The following is a 17,491-nucleotide window of genomic DNA, read 5'->3' as shown; positions in this document are numbered from 1 at the left end:
TGCGCATGCCTGTTCAGACACACTTCAAAAAAGCAGAGCAGCAATCAAGGTTTTAAATCAAACAAGGGCTCTTTCAAAAATCAATCGACTGAAGTAAGAATGGCTGCAAAACTTACTTTCTTACACGTAGGACAGGTGTACATTCCATTTTCATAGTGAGAGTATACATGGTCCTTGAGGGCAGTGATCACATGAAACTTCTCCTTGCAGATGGGGCACTCAAAAAATCTCTCTCCATTGCTGGAAATAAAAAAAATATACCGTATATATAATAATAATATTGTGAGAAGTCAGTTAACTTTTATTATAAGCTGACTAAAGTTGACCACAAAAAAATGAGAGGAAAAGGTGTTTCATTTTAAAACTCCTCCATGGCCAAGATGAAAGGAAAATTCCTTTGTTTAGTCACAACACTAATAAATAACTTCTTTCATAGCACACATGACTGCACAGCACAGCACTGGACACAAGAAAGAAATGTTCACTTTTAAATCACACTTCTTAATGTGGAAGCAAATCATGCAGATTAATCAGTTTTGTACATAGTGGTAATTGATTGGGATGATTTAAATTGTGTTGCTGCTCACCCTTGAACAAAACAAAACCTCTCTAGTACACCACACTTATACCCAAAATCCAGAGCAGGTTCGTTTAACCTTTCCCAAACTTATCTAAAGGTTGCTATGCACAGCTGAAAATAACAAACTATTTATTGGCACACCTACAAATTAACCCATTCATTGTCAAAGAAAGTGTATAACTCGTTTGCATTCCATTACATAATCTAGAGAAGTTGTGAACATAAGCTGGTAAATGACACCGCGGTGAATGTACAGTCAAGCCCGGTTATATCACACCTGGGTATTTCGGGTTATTGTTTATATCGAACAGTCCAAACATTCCCTTGAAAATCACATGTAATAGTATAGGAGCATTGTTTTTCGGTATTGAACGCCAATGGCGGGGACACTCGAAATGGCGAACTAAAACAGCGGCCCGTGGCTACTCCTGCGGTCAGATTGCACCAGCGGTGAGCACATAGCTTGCGTTGCGGGGCTGGCAGACCGCCAAGTCAGCCTATGTGCACGGGATAAACAGCAAAAAGGCAATTGTAAAAAAAAAAAAAAGGTGGCGGATGGCAAAAGCAAAAAAAAATAATTTAGAGAAGCCGCAAGATGTTATCCATTTTGTGGGAACACATCTAGTCGGCCATGACCAGCATCCCGTTCGCGATAAGCCCAAGCTTGGGGGCTAATGTCCCGTTCCTTCGTTTCAAACCATGTTTCAAGTGGAAGCCGTTTACAATTCCCTGTAACACCGAATTAGAGCGCAGCTCTTGAGGAGGAGGAGGGAAGGGTACTGCGGTCAAGTGACCTGGGGGGGTCACGTGACCTTGGGGGGTCACGTGACGATGCCGATGATGCCATCAGTGACGTCACTGATGACGTCATCAGTGACGATGACGATGCGGATTCAAATGACGTCATCAGTGACGTCACTGATGACGTCATCAGCGATGATGACGATGACGATGCAAATGTCAGTGACGTCATCAGTGACGTCACTGATGACGTCATCCGTGATGATGACGATGACGATGCGGATGTTGGTGACGTCATCAGTGACGTCACTGATGACGTCATCCGTGATGATGACGATGACGATGCGGATGCCGGTGACGTCATCAGTGACGTCACTGATGACGTCATCAGTGATGATGGCGATGACGATGCGGATGCCGGGGACGTCATCAGTGATGATGACGATGACGATGCGGATTCCGGTGACGTCATCAGTGACGTCACTGGTGACGTCATCAGTGATGATGATGATGATGATGATGCGGATGCCAGTGACGTCATCAGTGACGATGACGTCATCGGGGAGGTCACGTGACCTCGGCGGGTGGGGTCACGTGACCTCGGGAGGGTCACGTGACCTTGGGATGACCTTGAGGTGACCTTGGTTACGCCGACGCCGACGGCGACGCCGACGGCAACGCTGACGGCGACGCCGACGCCGCTCAAGCCGGGAACGGGCCCCTAAGAGCTGCGCTCTAAAAAAGGACACGGGCACGGCGCATGCATAGGGAGGGCAGGAAATGCTCGCTGTTGGAACGGTAGCCTGCGCTCATTCCAGGAACACCGCTGTCGCTGCGCGACTCCTAAACCCCAAAATAAAATAAGCAAAAAAAAAAAAAGGCTTTGTCAAGTCGAGTGTGTCGACAACAATGGTTGAGTAGTTGCGCTTTGAACGCTTTGCTTTATCTTTACGATGGTGAATTCAAAGTTACGAATATTCGGAACTTCTAATACTTCGCAAATATTGCTTCCTGTTCGATTCGATTCGCTTCACACTTTCGCCTTTTACGCGGAACTCGGTGATTGGTGTCAACTCGCGGTCGAGTTCCCCGTTTTGTTTTTGGACTGCGCAATATGGTTTGGGGCTTGGCAAAGCCAAAAAGCCAACCTAGGTGCCATTTACAGCGAAGCTGTTTATGGCTAGGGTTCCGGGGATTTTTCGTGTGCGTCAACAAAGCTCGGAGAGGGCTCGCACCACCTGCTCTTTGTCGCGGTTCCAAGCACTTGGGTGACTAGTTTCCTTTCCTTCCGCCGGGTGGCGGTCCCATTACATATGCCTAGTTTCCTCCGGCTCCTTGGGGCGGTGATAGTACTCGACATGCGTGTGTGTACCTTTCGTCACGATGGCCACCGATCAAGACAACAACTGTGTTCGCACCTTTGTTCAAAATTCTGTCACATTTGTGTCGTGTGCTAAACAGCTTCGCTGGTTATCCACCTTCACAAAATGGAATGGCTCATGATTTTTTTTTTTTCTGTATGAAGTGCTGCATGGAAGATTATTTGCACGCAGAAGCGCGATCTGTCCTTTGGTTGCCATGATGTCAGGATTGCAGAGTTGGCGAAGTGATCCTGGCACAAACGCTGCGATAGATTTGGTGAAGGACTACAATTTGCAATGGCACGTGCATCGTTGTGAGCACAAATGCGATGAACAACACTCATTACACTACAGTCCTTCCAACAATCCCTACAATTCGGATATGGATTTACGGCTGACCTTGGCTATCAGCGATATCTGGCTCGCATTATTTTCTGCTTGACTTTCCAATTCATCAGTTTGCCAGTATTTCTTTCGTTATTTCTTTCCACCCGTTTTCACTGGTAAAGATAAGACTTGCGCCCTCCGCAAAAAAGAATGAATAAATAAAGTGTTAATTTATTGCTTTTAGTGGTGCCCTCGATCGGCAGATCTATTGCACACGAAAAGAAATGGCGTAAAGTCAGTGCGGCTGCGCGGCACGATCGCACGATCTTCGACTCTGCTGTGGCCTGCCGACCCGACTCCGCTTGTGTACTTCCGTTTACAATCACGTGGTTGCATTCACCTGCGTAAAGAGATTGCACAAAGTCGGTGTAGCTGCGCGACGTGATATTTGACTTTGTATTGTGGCTTGCCGACCCGCCACCTCTTGTGTACTTTTGTTTACATTCACATGGTAGCGTTCGTCTGCGACGCGATCTCCGACTGGGTTGTGGCTCGCCGACTTGCCTCCACTAGTGTACTTTCATTTACATTTTGTAACTTCACTTTTTAAAGGGTGTTTTACTGACTGATCTTTTATTTCATCTGTTTTTTATCAGTCACATATGTGACATTTTTCCTATTGCAATAAAATTGACCTTTTCATAAATGTTTATTGAAAAAAAAAATTCCAGTTGTGTTTTGAATAAGCATTCTTGTTTAATTCATATCAAATAGAAAATATTTGTTTTAAAAAATGTTCTTATTCAAAAGTACTATTCGTATTCAAAAATATACAATCAGATTCGTAACGTTTATTATTCGATTCAATTCGCTTCAAAAGATTGATATTTGCACACCTCTAATATAAACATTTGCTTGATCAGTTCATTTCCGAATATCAGGAAATCATATATTGTGCTGAGTCCTATAAGTCTACAGACTTTTAAGTAATTTAATTACTACCTTATTTTAAAATAATCAATTCAATGCGATTAGTTCATTTCAACACGCAGGATGGGGCTCCCCACATGAGAAACAGCCAGAGACAGCTTGAGAGTGCCTGAGGTCCACAGTATGTGACGCCAAAATAAAGCCATCCACGTTAAAATCACCTGAACGCAGCATTGTCGATAGCGAACAGGGACTTTCAATGGCTGGTGACGCCGAAATCTACAAAGTTTATCTGTTCAAACAAATAAAGATCTGTCTACACAGGTCTATGGGGTGGCGTCTGGCATTAGACTTCAGCTAAACTTGCCAGAGGACACTTCTCTTGTGCCCTTAAATTTCATTTAGAAAATTTTATGGAAGGCAAATATCAGCCGATAGTAAAGAAATTTCCTACTCGGTCTAGAGTGGACTATTGAAAAATTTCTTGAAAACTTAGTTTATTTGAAGAGAACAGGTGGAGAAATATCATTTCCTTTTGTTTTACATTTTCTGTGTTATATGAGACTTCTCCAGTCAGCTAAGTGTGCAAAACTTTGGTGTCCACGAAAACCAAACACTAAGCAAGTTAACTTGTGAGACCATCTGTTCTTTGTAACTCAGTAAAATATTAATCAGGTTGTGGACCTGCTTCTTCCCTATGCATTCATGCATTAGTCTCTGCATTTGTTTATTTTGCTGGAAAGTAGTTCAGCAGGTGCAGCCGTGGGCAATGGTAATCCTTTCTGAGTATGAGTTCAGTTGTTTGAAAAAAAAGCTTGCAATTTATGCTCCAAACCACTTCGTGGACCTCGATGTGGCTCAGTACCACTGTTTCATCGGTTGTATGCTACAAGGGGCAGATTTGTATCATAAAATTAAGCAAAAACTACATAAAACAACCAAACCAAATGCACGTTGAAACCGAACCCAACTAAATCGAAGCAACCTAATGGCGGCGAATGTGCCAATGGCCTCTACCCGCCAGTCAGGCATCTACTGAGATGAAAAGGTCTATACATCTAAATAGCTAGAGTAAGGTAGTGTCTGTCTTTGGAAAGAGTCGTGGTGCTAAGAAAGTGACTGTGGACACGGTTAGAAGTAATGGCGACAACCCAGACCCCTCACCAAAAAGAAATTATACAAGCTTGATCATGCTAACAAAGACTAGTTGGTAAGCACAAAATCTGTGATGGGTTTTACACTTATCGGCGTTCATCCGTGGGGTCCCCAGTGAAGGCTCTTCCTGCTACTTCTGTTATTTCTTACATTCTCAACAAACTCGCCTCCCCCTTCTTCCACCATGGCCAGGAAGAGAGAGGCGTCTGAATGGCACCGCCTCGCTACAAAATAAGTATGTCGGAGATTCGCTCCCATTTCTGGCAAATGCCATGAGATGCCGCAGCATGACATGCCCATGTGCTTTCAAGTCCACGAGGCACGTGACAAATCAAACATTGCGCGAAGGGGCCTCTCTTCGTGGCGACAGGAAATGCCGTCCCTCACTGGCGCAGTCGGTAAAGCACTTGGCTCACAATCTGAAGGTGGTGAGTTAGGATCTTGCCGGGGGTCTCCTGTCGGGGGACCCTATGGGCGTAACACTTTTGGCACCAATTTTATGTTACAACCAAACGTTACACCCAAAACGTTACAGATCCCCACGAAAATCGGCCGATAAAACGCATTCCACAATATAATCGAAATTCTATGTTTATATTTAGACGGTGCAAGATCGGTCTGCCTTTGAGATGTGGCGGCACTGGTTTATCCCAAAGACGAGAAATTTGCTCTGCCGTGCAACCGCTAGCCCAAGTCTTTGATGCGCATCATGCAGTAGTGACACAGAACCGAATGCCAGTACAATGCTCATCCAGATCTAAGCAGACAGAGGTGGGAATTAAACCAATGCGGAGCGCAAGTCTGTCTGCTTGTTGCACAGAGCTTGGCGTCGTTCTGACAGCAGCGCAACTCCCGCACAAGAAGCAGGTGAACTTGCACTCCGCATACCCCCTAAAGGATAAGGCCTGTGCCTTTCTGCAAACATTGTCACTAGTGGAACCACACAGTGCCGCCCAGCTCGCGTCAGCGTTGCCGCCGGCACGTCTTGTAACTCTTTGCAACGAGTGCAACGCCAGTAAGCAAGGACGTCAGGCGCACGCATCTACCACTTTGCAGCATGCTACCGTCTGGCTTCGGCGCATTTGCCGCCCGAGACAGGTCGGGGATGCACCAGCGACGACGTCCCTGGGTGTCACGGTGCTAGCTTTCGCTTTGCGTGCTCCGAGCTGCGGTGCGCCAACGTATGCGGCCACCGATTTCTGCCCACCTGTGCGACCTGAGGTGTCCGGTGAGGGCGGAGTTGTTGAGGAAGCGCTTGTCGCACAGGTGGCACTTGAGGGGCTTGGCGTCCTCGTTGCTGTGCACCTGCAAGTGCTTGGAGAGCCGCTCGTTGGTGGCAAAACCCTTGTAGCACAGGCCGCACTTGTGCAGCCGAGGCAGCGAGTCCGTCGGGGGTGCCGCCTCCTTGCGGTCTCCCCGGGGAGGCCCACGCTTGCCATGGATGCCCACGTGTTTCATCAGCTCCGCCCTCGTCAAGAAAGCCTGCGTCGGGGAGACTCATTACGTTCGCTGTAAGTTCTCAAACTGGCTTGTAGGGAATGTAGGAGTTCTCCCGTGTTCTCAAAATTCCTCGGCCGTCCCTGCCCCTAAGCAGAAGGTCACCCAGTTTAAGCGCTATCTTAAAAGCTCCGAGGTATTCGCTGATGCGTGACTATGTGCCAGACATTTTCTAGGGGGTACATCTATACGCTTCCATGCTGCTTTATCGCATTAATGCCGAGACCATGAGGCATTCCTCAGCTGTCCTTCAGGGAAGATAGATATTCCTTGAGACTGAGGTGCTCAAGAACCCCTGGCTTTCATAATCGTTGAATGTGTGGGCATTCCCTACTCTTATTTCTTGTTGTCTACAAACAAGATTTTGACATGTCTTTCTTGGCAGTATGGCAATCTTTTTCGGAGTGACAACGCAACAGGTGACCATGCAAACTAGGACAGTGGGCTCTGCCGTGACCGGCTTTAGATACAAGTAATGTGCATGCAAATATGCAGCGATTGTAAGAATTGCATCAAATGGGAATAGAATGATCACTATATGAGAGCAATTTAAATTAAATTATATGTTCCACGCATAAAATATAACAGCTATATTACAGCAATTATTCCAAATTCATTCCAAATTATTCTAAAATACTGAACAGGCATCTACCAAATCAGAGAATAATTGAGGCAAAATTTTTTGTTGATGTTCGCTCAAGCTGAATTCACAAGCCCATAATTACTTTCGGTAGTTCAAATATGCGGATGAATGAACCACACGTATGGAAATCAAAAACTGAAAGCTGCTGAAAAACACTAAAAGACAACCGATTATAAGAGTGTCTCTTCCTGCCCCCAAACCTCACCTGTAGCAATACAACACAGTTTCAGATAGATTAACTCTAGCCCATACCATAACTTGTAGCACAAGCATGAATGTTCACGACGAGGGTACTTGCAATATAGAGGGCAGGCAAAGCCTCATTTAATAACCGGCAATTGATACGATAAAGTCACCAATATTGGAAAACGTAGAGAGCTACTTCATACTTTCCCGTGGCTAACCACAGCCCCACCCTTGTTGACCGAAGACAGCCCTCTGACCAGACATGGAGAGACCTCAGATTACTGACCGAACAACACTCGGGGCACTCCTCGAGTCGCGTTTTGGAATTCCTCCCCTCCTCGTCTGCAGGAATCACGGCAGCCGAGTGGATGGGCACGTGGATGTCCAGCACCTCGACGGAGTAGAACATGAGGCGGCAGTGGGGGCAGGCCCAGAGCGAAGGCTCCACCAGCACGGGTGGGTTTCGCCAGTTGCGCCTGGGCCTCGATCTGGTCATCAGTGACGAGCTTGTGGTCGTTCGCTGCTGCTGCTGCTGCTGCTGAGGCTGCTGTTGCTGTTTTGAAGGTGACAACTGCTGCTGTTGTTGCTGTTGCTTGCGCTGCTTAACCCGCTCCTCTTTCTGCTGGTGCCGAATCACGTGCCTGCCACAGAAACAGGGGACGTTACTGTAACAATGCCAAATCGTAACAGAAATTTTTGAGTGAAACAAAAACTTCTCTAGCTAATAATGTGCTCATTCAAATCACTACAATTACAGACTTGCGATTTAAGCAAGCCAGCACTGAGAATTGTAACGAGGGAAATCTTTTGGCAGAGCGAGAGACAGGCCTGTGCTCAAGAACAACTTTCCACGACACTTCCAAAAAGAGGGGTGCATATGCACAGCCCTAAGTGATTTCCTAAACTGAGCTTTTTATTTCTCTATGCCTCGCTTACCCTACTGAGCTAGTGACGTAACAGACATACAGTTATCCATCATTATAACAAAATCGCTTTTTTCGAAGTTCAACGAGGTTCCAACCGAAATGCACACATTTTTATCCGGATTGTTCAAACTGTATCGGCGGCTGACCACGCTTATTACAAAGGCCTAGGTGCCGAAAGCACGCAAGCCTACAGGGAGGCGCACAAAGACCCTTGCGCCACTCCAAACCTTTTCTCCACCGAGGCAAACAGAAAACTGGGAAAATGAAGTAAATGGGTGATGGAGGGCAGAGTACGTAGAGCTGGAAGAGCACCGCTTCCGATGCCGATGCAGACACGGGCAGGGAGCAGCGTCAACGTTCCGACACTACTCACGGCGCCCGCGGCTGACGATGCCCAACTCCTGTCGCAGTCGGGTAGAGGGAGCGATGGAGTTATCCCTTTAGGAGCCTCTGGCACATGCACCAGCACGGGCATGCCTGCGGCGTACTACAAGCACACGTGTGTTGTATGGGAGATTGTGAGTGTTCTTACAGTAATTCGCTTAGATCTGCGAGGTTGAGGAAAATGGCCAACCCAAGTTCGAAATTGCCAAAGAATTGGACATTCCGGCATCGCCTGTTCGACACTGTCCACCATTTTGCAGAACAAGCAAGGCATATTGGATGTTTTCGAGAAGTTTCATGCAACAGGAAGCGCGCCCGCAACCTGAAGATGAAAGATCGCCAACTGCTTCGTGCACGTTGTATTTTCTCTCGCGAGCACGATTGCCGAGCCGGCGCACTGTTTCCATAGCCGCAACAATCTCTACAAGAGAGTGTGAAAACATGTTGGCAAAGCCCTTGAGGATAACTTTGATTCGTTCACGCTTGTCAATGCGGACATTCCCGTTGTTGCTCCTGCCACAGATGCTGCGATCGTAGACCTTGTGTTCGGCCAGGGTAAACACGAAGCGGCGTCGAAGAGGCACCTGGGGAAATGCCGACGACTGCGGAGACGTGAAACATCCTGCGGCTACTCTTTGAAACAAAGTGAAATGCAGCAGCGGTGACAGTGTTCTTGCGATGCCTGGAGCAGTTTGAAGAAAACTGATGCTTGTATGAAATTACCGGCAAACTCCACTTCGCTATTTTTTTTACTTGGTAAAGCTGTTGTGAAATGTTCATAACTAAGGTTTGTTTGATTAAATGTATGGTCAGAGTGTTCCGCAGTGTTCCCGTCCACCTTCAAGGCTGCTGGCACTGCTTTTTTTTTTTTGCTCTATCACTTTTATTGTGTTACCGCTTATTTATATCGAAATCTTTTTTCCGTCCCAATGTCGCCGTTATAACAAGGTATTACTGTATCTCCTCCTTCCTTGTAGCATATTTTCTCCAATTATCTTTCATTTAACCTATTATTAATCCTCTTCCTCATGTTCATGTTCTTTTATTCAGACACGGATCAGTGAAGCTGAAAAGTCAGGGTTGTTCACCACACTGCTCAAAGTTTTGATTTCCACAAAATGAACCACTAAGATTAATCTAGAAACACATAAATCCCCTTGTACAAACATTCCTAATTATTTCTTAAGACCAAGCGGGGCTGTAAAACTGTGTGCAATGGAAAACTAAGTTTTAAGTGAGCATTGCTACACTGAAAGCTGTTCCTAGTGAGCTTCCTTTGATTCAATGGTTTCTGAATACATCAGAAGATTGAAATGCAAGACCAAGAGGCAAGTCTTACCTTTTCCTGTTGTATGGATGTGTGAAGCGCAGGTCGCACAGCGAGCACTTGTATTTCTTTTCACCCGTATGCATCATGAGGTGGCGCTTGAGCCCGTACTTCCGCTGAAACACTTTGTGGCACACGTTGCACTCGTGCTCTTCGTTAACTGGAGCCTGGTAAAATGAACCACAAGCTCACACTTAGCTCCGTTAGATACAAGACCCATTGCGTTGCAGCCCAGTGACAGCAAGCAGGTAAAGAGAGCAAGAACATCCCACCAGACATCTTGGAAGTTTAATAATTTCCCAATCTTTTATATGGAGGCTGAATTTATATACGCAATCTTTTCAGGGACAAACTGGTTAAATACATGCAGTTTTGTCTCATTCTTTGAACTATTTCTGGGGGGAACAAAGGTGTTTATAGCAGTGTATATCAGCAGAACACACACTGGTCAAAGCATGTCAAAAAATTAAAAGGCCCATATCTTGACTGGCCTGAGCTATTGAGTGGAAGTTCTTTAAGGCAGATCAACTAAATATTGGTTTGACTAAATACAAAATTGCAAATATGACTAACATCATCTTTTTGCAAGAATGTAGGGCAATCTGGACAATCCCTTTGCTGTGGCCTACTGACTCCTTTGAAAATGAGCAGTTTCAATTGCAATTTTAGTGTGCCAAGAGTTCTAAGTCTTGAAATAAGTGTAGTCCAGGGTGTCTACCCAATTTTTATTCTGAAATTCCCTGACCTTTTCAGGTTTTCCCTGATAATTTCAGGTGAAATTCCCTGACCGCTCTAGAGGCGGTTAAATATAAAAGACCATTACAACACAAGGCATTGAGCATTGAGCACTGTGAGGATCATTTTGCATGGGCTTAATCCAACTTGCATATTCCGAAATATTCGGGTTCATCCAGTTCGGATTAAACGAGCCTTTTCTTGCCACCGACATCGTCAGTGAAGAAGCCACCTCCGAAAATACGATGAGAACACGACGCTCAACCACACACGTCAATAACCGAATGGTAACATGGCGGCCAGATGCACATTGTGCGATACCTTGGCCTTAAGGCTTGGTTTGGGATCTGCGGCTTTCCCATTTATTACTAAATCTAGTATCTCTAACTGTATCTAGCCTATAGTGTCGCACCCTCAATCAAATCAAATTCAATTCAAGGCTTGGAATGGATTTGTTGGCTGCTCCCTTTGCATCGGGTAGCACACTCTACATCAGGTGAGAAGAGCTTGCGCTCCGCTCTAAGCAGAATTTATTGCCTATGTTTCTGCCCCCAAGTCCTTGCTCATGACACTCAATGGCAATTCCAGTTCATTTTCCCTGACGGAGCTCGCTTTTTGACAATATCCTAGACAATTCCCTGACGATTCCCTGATTTTTACCGGTCATTAAAATTTCCATAACAATTCCCGGTTTTCCCGGTCGCTAGACAGCCTGGTAGTCTCTCCAGATAAGCAGACACATAAAAAATCAGAAACAAAAACAAAAAGGAATTGAGGATTGAATACCTCTCTGTGCCCCTCTCACACTTCTACTAAACATTTTCTCTGAGATGCAGCAAGTTTTTAAAAGCCCAAAAATACTCGAAAATGGTAACACATCCTTTTGGAGGCATGTCTCTTTGAATATGGTTACTCTTGAAGATGAGCACAGCAAAGAAATGCATCTTTGTTTGAGTGGCTGTGAATATACTTAATTCAACACAATGAAGTATTTCTGCTTCCACAGCCATTGTAGTCTTGCTCAAGCTTAGACCAACAAGATCCTTTTGTTCCAGTCAGTCACGTTTAGATGAGTATCACTGCTTCGTGTCCCAAGGGCTTTTTTTACATACGCTACATGACCCGTTAAGTCTTGATGGATGCTCGTGCAATCCTTGAGATACTGAATTTGCCTGCCCCTGATTTAATGTTTCCAAATTATGCAACTCAGAAAAACATGCACAAGCCTTGCGCTTGCAGTAGTAATTCACTATATAAGTCAAATCTCGTTCATTCCAACTCGAGGGGGAGAGAAAATTTCTTTGAATAAAACAAAGTTTGAATTATCAGGAATTTCCTCTCATAGAGACGCATAGGATGGGATCTGCATGTTAGTTTGAATTATCCGCAAGTTTGAATTAAGAGAGTTTGAATTAACGAGATTCAACTGTATAGGGTTTTCGTATCTTTGCTGATTTGTTTTCACGGAACTAATTACAGATAATATTTTAGACTTTTAGGATGCGTTGAGCTCAAAAAAAATATTTCATGAAAATAGCATATTTAGGATAACAAAGCATGATTCTTGAGAAGTGAAAACTCACCGTAGCTTGCTCTTCGGCTGGAGGCAACGCAGCAACACTATTTTCCACCGAGGGACTTGTCTCGAGAAGGTCCACAGTTTCCTATTAAGCATGCGAAAAAGCAAAAAAGCAAAACAAAAACAGACACGAGATTAGCAATTCCTACTGGAACGAAGAGCAAGCGATAACACCCGCACTTCTTAGTTTATTTATTATACCCTGGTAATTCCTCTCTGTTACCAAGAAATGTGCTGTAACACGACTTTTGGTTAGGATAGTTGGTTCATATTAGACATGATAAAAATAGCGCGAACTTGACAAGGACAAAAAAGGCACACGTACGACAGGACTGGTGCTGACTTCCAACTAATGGATGATATACAATAAGCTTAGTTGGAAGTCAGCGCCAGTCTTGTCGTACGTGTGCCTTTTTTGTCCTTGTCAAGTTTGTGATATTTTAATCATATCTGTTACCAAGAACTTCTCTTTTCTACAAGCGAAGAACCAACTAGAGCCATTAACAATTAAAAAAGCCTCTACAGTATATTTACTGGGAAGATTAGAATGGCAAAGAGGTCTTTCAGCTGTCCCGTCTCAGGAGCGAACTTCCTACTTTCGAGAACACTGTGGTGTCTCGTGAGCTTCTAGATTGCACGCTGGAAGCCTTTCTCACACTGCCACTGACTATTGGCAACTCCAGCGAAACCGACGCCGTGTAGCGCCAACGCTGAAAGGCTCAGGAGGGGAGGTCGTTTCGACTCTGTCGTCCGCCATCGCTGCTTGGTTTTCGTAGGCAGCATAGAAACAAACATTGTTTCCAGTAATTATTTTATGCTTCCACCCTGTCATTCCTATGCACTGACTAGAAAAAGGTTTCTACTGTCGAAAAATCGCTTTGCTTACATATGGAACACCGATTTTACGCTGCAGTGCAGGAAATTTATGGTGGTCCGCGTGCTGAACGACAAAAACGACCTCCTTTCGTCCGCCATTTTGCCTGACCAGCGCACCCCCTATAGTTTGCTGGAGTCACGAATAGAAAAGCGCTTTCGTTCTATTAAGCTTGTTTAGAGGTTGCTGATGAAGTCTTTGCTAACAAAACTTCTCTCAAGACGATCACCTCAATTGGCTCTCTGGCGGCTTGTTGCTTCTTGGGTGGACGGCCACGACTCCTGGTAGCAATTTCAGACACCGGAGGGGGTGGGAGGGGGGCAGCGGTGCTGGGGCTGGGTGTCAGGTCAGGGGCAGGGGGAGAAGGAGGAGGCGGGAGCAAACTCGAGCTTGCTGTCGCACTGCACGCTGCCCCGGGTAACTTGTCATGCTGATTGAGGTGAAGTTGAAGCTCTTCCGAAGAGCCAAAGCTGTTGCTGCACTCGAAACAGGGCCACCTCGAGCCCGCTTCCACGAGACCTGTGCCTAATGGTAATAGAGAGAAGAAAAAAAAAGAAAGCTCGAGTTTGGCAGGAATAACCAAATTCATTTCAGAGGAAAAGAACAATTGGCTTTTAATTTACTATATCGACCCTCGTTCAAAACAGCGCAACCAGATATGAAAACACCAATCTAAGGCCAACACGGGCCTTTAAAGAAATAATATGTGGCATTTTTACGTGATGATTCATTGAGCACCTCTGAAAGCACATTTTTATGCACACAAAAAATTTCTCGAGCACAAAAGTCGCCTTTCAAGATCAGCTTCACCGACATTGTCCAGCTCTCTTTTTTTCTAGTGAGGTGAAGTGATGTGACAGACCTTCGGCATATATTCGAAAAGTTGCAAGCTTTGTAAGTTACTTTAACATTGAGTTTAAGTAAAACCTTGTTAATTCAATGCCCAATAATTCAAAAATTCGGATAAATTGAACTGCCGATCCGGTCCCGTCAAACATATGTATTAGTCAATGGCACCAAACAATAATTAATTCGGACGCTGTTAGGCGCGCTAAGGTTAATTCGGATGAATTCGGCAGGTGGCACAAGCTACCGCCCGTTCCAAAGGGTAAGACTGCTATCCGTCCCAGGTGCACACGTGGCTCTTACGGCGTTTCCCGTCTCTTCCAGTTCTCAGTGTTTCATGCTAGTTTTGCTCTGGAATGCCGTGCATTCGGTGCACTGGTTCGCACGCTCCTGGCATGTCGCCGATGTCGTCATCATGTGCAGCAACTGCTGCAACCTCTATGGCGGCGCCGCCAGCGAAGTGGCAGTAGCACCAGGCCAAGGATTTAGCGACGAAGTGGAAATACTGAGGGCCTTGAAAGATGGAATCTCTCCACAACAAACGGTGGAAAGGTACGACGTCAAGAGAAGCACTTTGGCCCTATACGTGAAAAATGAGGCCGAGATCCCACAGGCTTTTGAGAGCGAGAAGTTCAATGTGAAAAGAAAGCGGCTGCGGCAGGCAACGTATCAGAAACTAGAAAAGGCATGGCTGCTGTGGGTCGTCACACCGTCACACAGCCGCCCTGCAGCTGCACTGTGAGAGAGGCCGCGAAGGCTCTCGTTGTGCTGGAGGAATTTTGCTACAATGCCTCTGACAGTGCAAGTGCAGTGGAGCACCTAACTGTTCTAAGAAAAGTTGTCGTCTCTGTCCAAATGTCATCCAGAAAACAGGCAACAATAACAGATATCCTCTCAAAATAAAGATACATCAGAGGGAACCCTTTTCGCGCAGTTTTCTTTGTCCCTTCAATATTTCGACCTTTGGATAATTTTTGCCGCTCCCATGAGGTTAGAATCAACGAGGTTTTACTGTAGTACTATCGACAACGTTTTTGAAAGGTATGTCTTATGGTTGTCAAGAACAAATGATTGCCATTATTTGAGAAACCTTAAAACCTCGACCGGCAGAGAGGGGCAGAACAGGCCCACTTGTTTCCACTAACGGCAGTCTCACGAAACCACGTTCCACTTCTAAAAAACTATGTGCAGCAGTGCTGGAGAACCTCTTCTATTATTTGTTTTGACTGGTTCGCATGTGGGCGATAGTTTATTCACACTGTTTGCGAGTTTGGTAAGTCTTGGAAGCAAGGTGGGTGGCTCTGCCAATGATGAGACTCAAAAATTACAGTCGGGGATGCGTTCGGGTCACACAAACCCTCGCTTACTTCGGAATTTCTCTAAATAAAAGTCGTCCCCACATATTCACCGAGGCCATCTCGGCCGCTGACAAGCTGACTAATGTTCAAGCACCGGCTTGCTGAACTCCTAATGATGCCCAGAAGTTGAGAACTGTGAAGTATGAGTCGATGCTCTGTTTAGTCACCGAGTACACCAGGTAGTGCGGGCAATTACAATCAATAAAACCTGGGTGAGCCGGAAAACACTGCTGCAATACATGGAGAACAAGGCAATGGTACACCAAGATGGGTTTTCAAGAGTGTGTGATAAAAAACTGCCTTAAAGTCCCTATGGTAGTGGCATAAGCTTTCAACAATCTCCGTTCTGGTAAAATAAGACCTATTTTGTCTGCACAGTAAAGAATTGCAGGTGAGCACTTCTGAAATCAACTAAATTAATCAAATTCAGAGCCAATGACTAGGATATTCCTGTTATACTTAGAACATACAGCATTTTCCCACTACAATCTACACCGGAAGCTCTGAAAGCTTTTTATCTTCACATAAGTGAAAGTGAAAGTCATACAAAAATGTTCACACTTTGTGAACAAAAAGCAGGAAAACCTCAGAGCAACAAATGATTGCTGTGAGGTTTTCGTTTTGACATCCAGGCTGCAGGTTCAGCCTAAGGAAATTTACCATATGTGAGACAATATAATTCTCAAGTGCAAGACAGTCGCATACAGTACAGCCCGCTTATAAAGAAACCGGAAATAACGAAATAGTGGATATTGCCGCGCGCACGTGGCCTAATGGTTATCGTACCTGGCTCCCACGCGAAAAGTCAGGGTTTGATTCCTGGCAGTGCCACATCTTTTGTTATTCCTGCAATTTAGTTTTCTGGTAGATTCAAGAATCATGTTGCATGTTCGAGGTCCAAATGTTCTACGCGTCGAACATTCTACGCCGATTATTCCAGAAGCTCACGCATGTACATAAGGGGCGCCGCGTGGCGAACCGGACTCAGTCTCGCCCCAGCGCTCGATCCTGCGGTTTCGCCGACATCGACGCCCGCGACGCTCTCCTGCTTTCTTCTGTTTCTTTTTCCTTTTATTAATTTGGGCACAAGTTCACCCCCCACTAAACGTTTAGTTTGCTTCAGTTTTCGTCGCCTCATCACTTGTCATCAGTGACAATATAACAAAGTCATTTTGATTTCCCGTTCCCGTTTGTATGCCTGCAATGTGATTTGAGTCCATTTCTAGCAAAAAATCTCGGAAGGCCTGTGCTGAATAACGAACAAAAATTTGCCGAAATTCTTCAGATTTAATGTAGAACGTACCACAAAATTTAAGCTCAGCTAAAATAAACAAAATATAAAAAGTAGCTGCTGACCAACAGCACGCGGACCGTGCGTCTTTACAGCACATACCTCGGAGAATTTCGCACTGCTCGCCTCAACCCGCGCAGAAACGGGATGCTTCTCCACAAGACACGTGACGTGCGCAGCGTGAAACCCGAAACCATCGCCCACTGCTTCAAGAGTGGCGGCTTTTCCCGGACGAGGGTTTTGGAGGCTCCGGCTGCAAGCGACGAAGTGGTTGCCGACGCCAGAGTACCTGCTGTCAACGAGATCTGCGCACCGCTGGAGAAGATGTGGGAGAGCCTGGCACAGGTCCAGCTGGTCCCGTCCAGCGTTAACCTCGTCGACTTCGTTACGACGGAGGACGACATCGTCGCCACAGAGGAGATGACGGACGAAGACCTTGCGAACTGTGGCCTGGTTGAGGATTTGCGAACCAACGAGAGCGAAAGCGACAGCGACGACGACTGCCATGTGAAACCGTCAGTGTCCACCGGAACGGCGATCGCGGCGGTTGATGTGCTCCGGTCATACTTCGTTGGTGCCGGGCTTGGACAGAACATTTTTGCGCAATCGGACACATTAGAAGCAGCAATTGTGAGCATGTCTGTGAATCGCAGTGTGCAGTCGTGTATCGACAGCTTCTTCGGTAAGCAGTAAAAACCCTTGCTTTAAAACATTATTTTGTTGTTTTGTTTTCTATCCAGATATAGCGAAA

General features: G+C 45.6%; 1 protein-coding gene across 1 annotated transcript in view; it reads right to left on the bottom strand.

The window, feature by feature from the left end:
• LOC8053963 overlaps positions 1-17,491 on the bottom strand; it is a 99,314-nt gene that overhangs the window by 30,023 nt on the left and 51,800 nt on the right. Inside the window, exons 14-19 of the mRNA XM_042289690.1 lie at positions 13,475-13,770; positions 12,376-12,456; positions 10,070-10,224; positions 7,707-8,061; positions 6,302-6,576; positions 117-240 (exon numbers count right to left, since the gene is read on the bottom strand). Of these exons, the coding sequence (XP_042145624.1) occupies positions 117-240; positions 6,302-6,576; positions 7,707-8,061; positions 10,070-10,224; positions 12,376-12,456; positions 13,475-13,770 (1,286 nt within the window). The remainder of the gene's footprint in view (positions 1-116; positions 241-6,301; positions 6,577-7,706; positions 8,062-10,069; positions 10,225-12,375; positions 12,457-13,474; positions 13,771-17,491) is intronic.

This window comes from Ixodes scapularis, unplaced genomic scaffold (assembly GCF_016920785.2).
Source record: "Ixodes scapularis isolate PalLabHiFi unplaced genomic scaffold, ASM1692078v2 PGA_scaffold0__279_contigs__length_252992795, whole genome shotgun sequence".
NCBI lineage: Eukaryota > Metazoa > Arthropoda > Arachnida > Ixodida > Ixodidae > Ixodes > Ixodes scapularis.
Note: the sequence above shows the minus strand (reverse complement) of the source record. Positions and strands in the feature narration are given on the sequence as shown.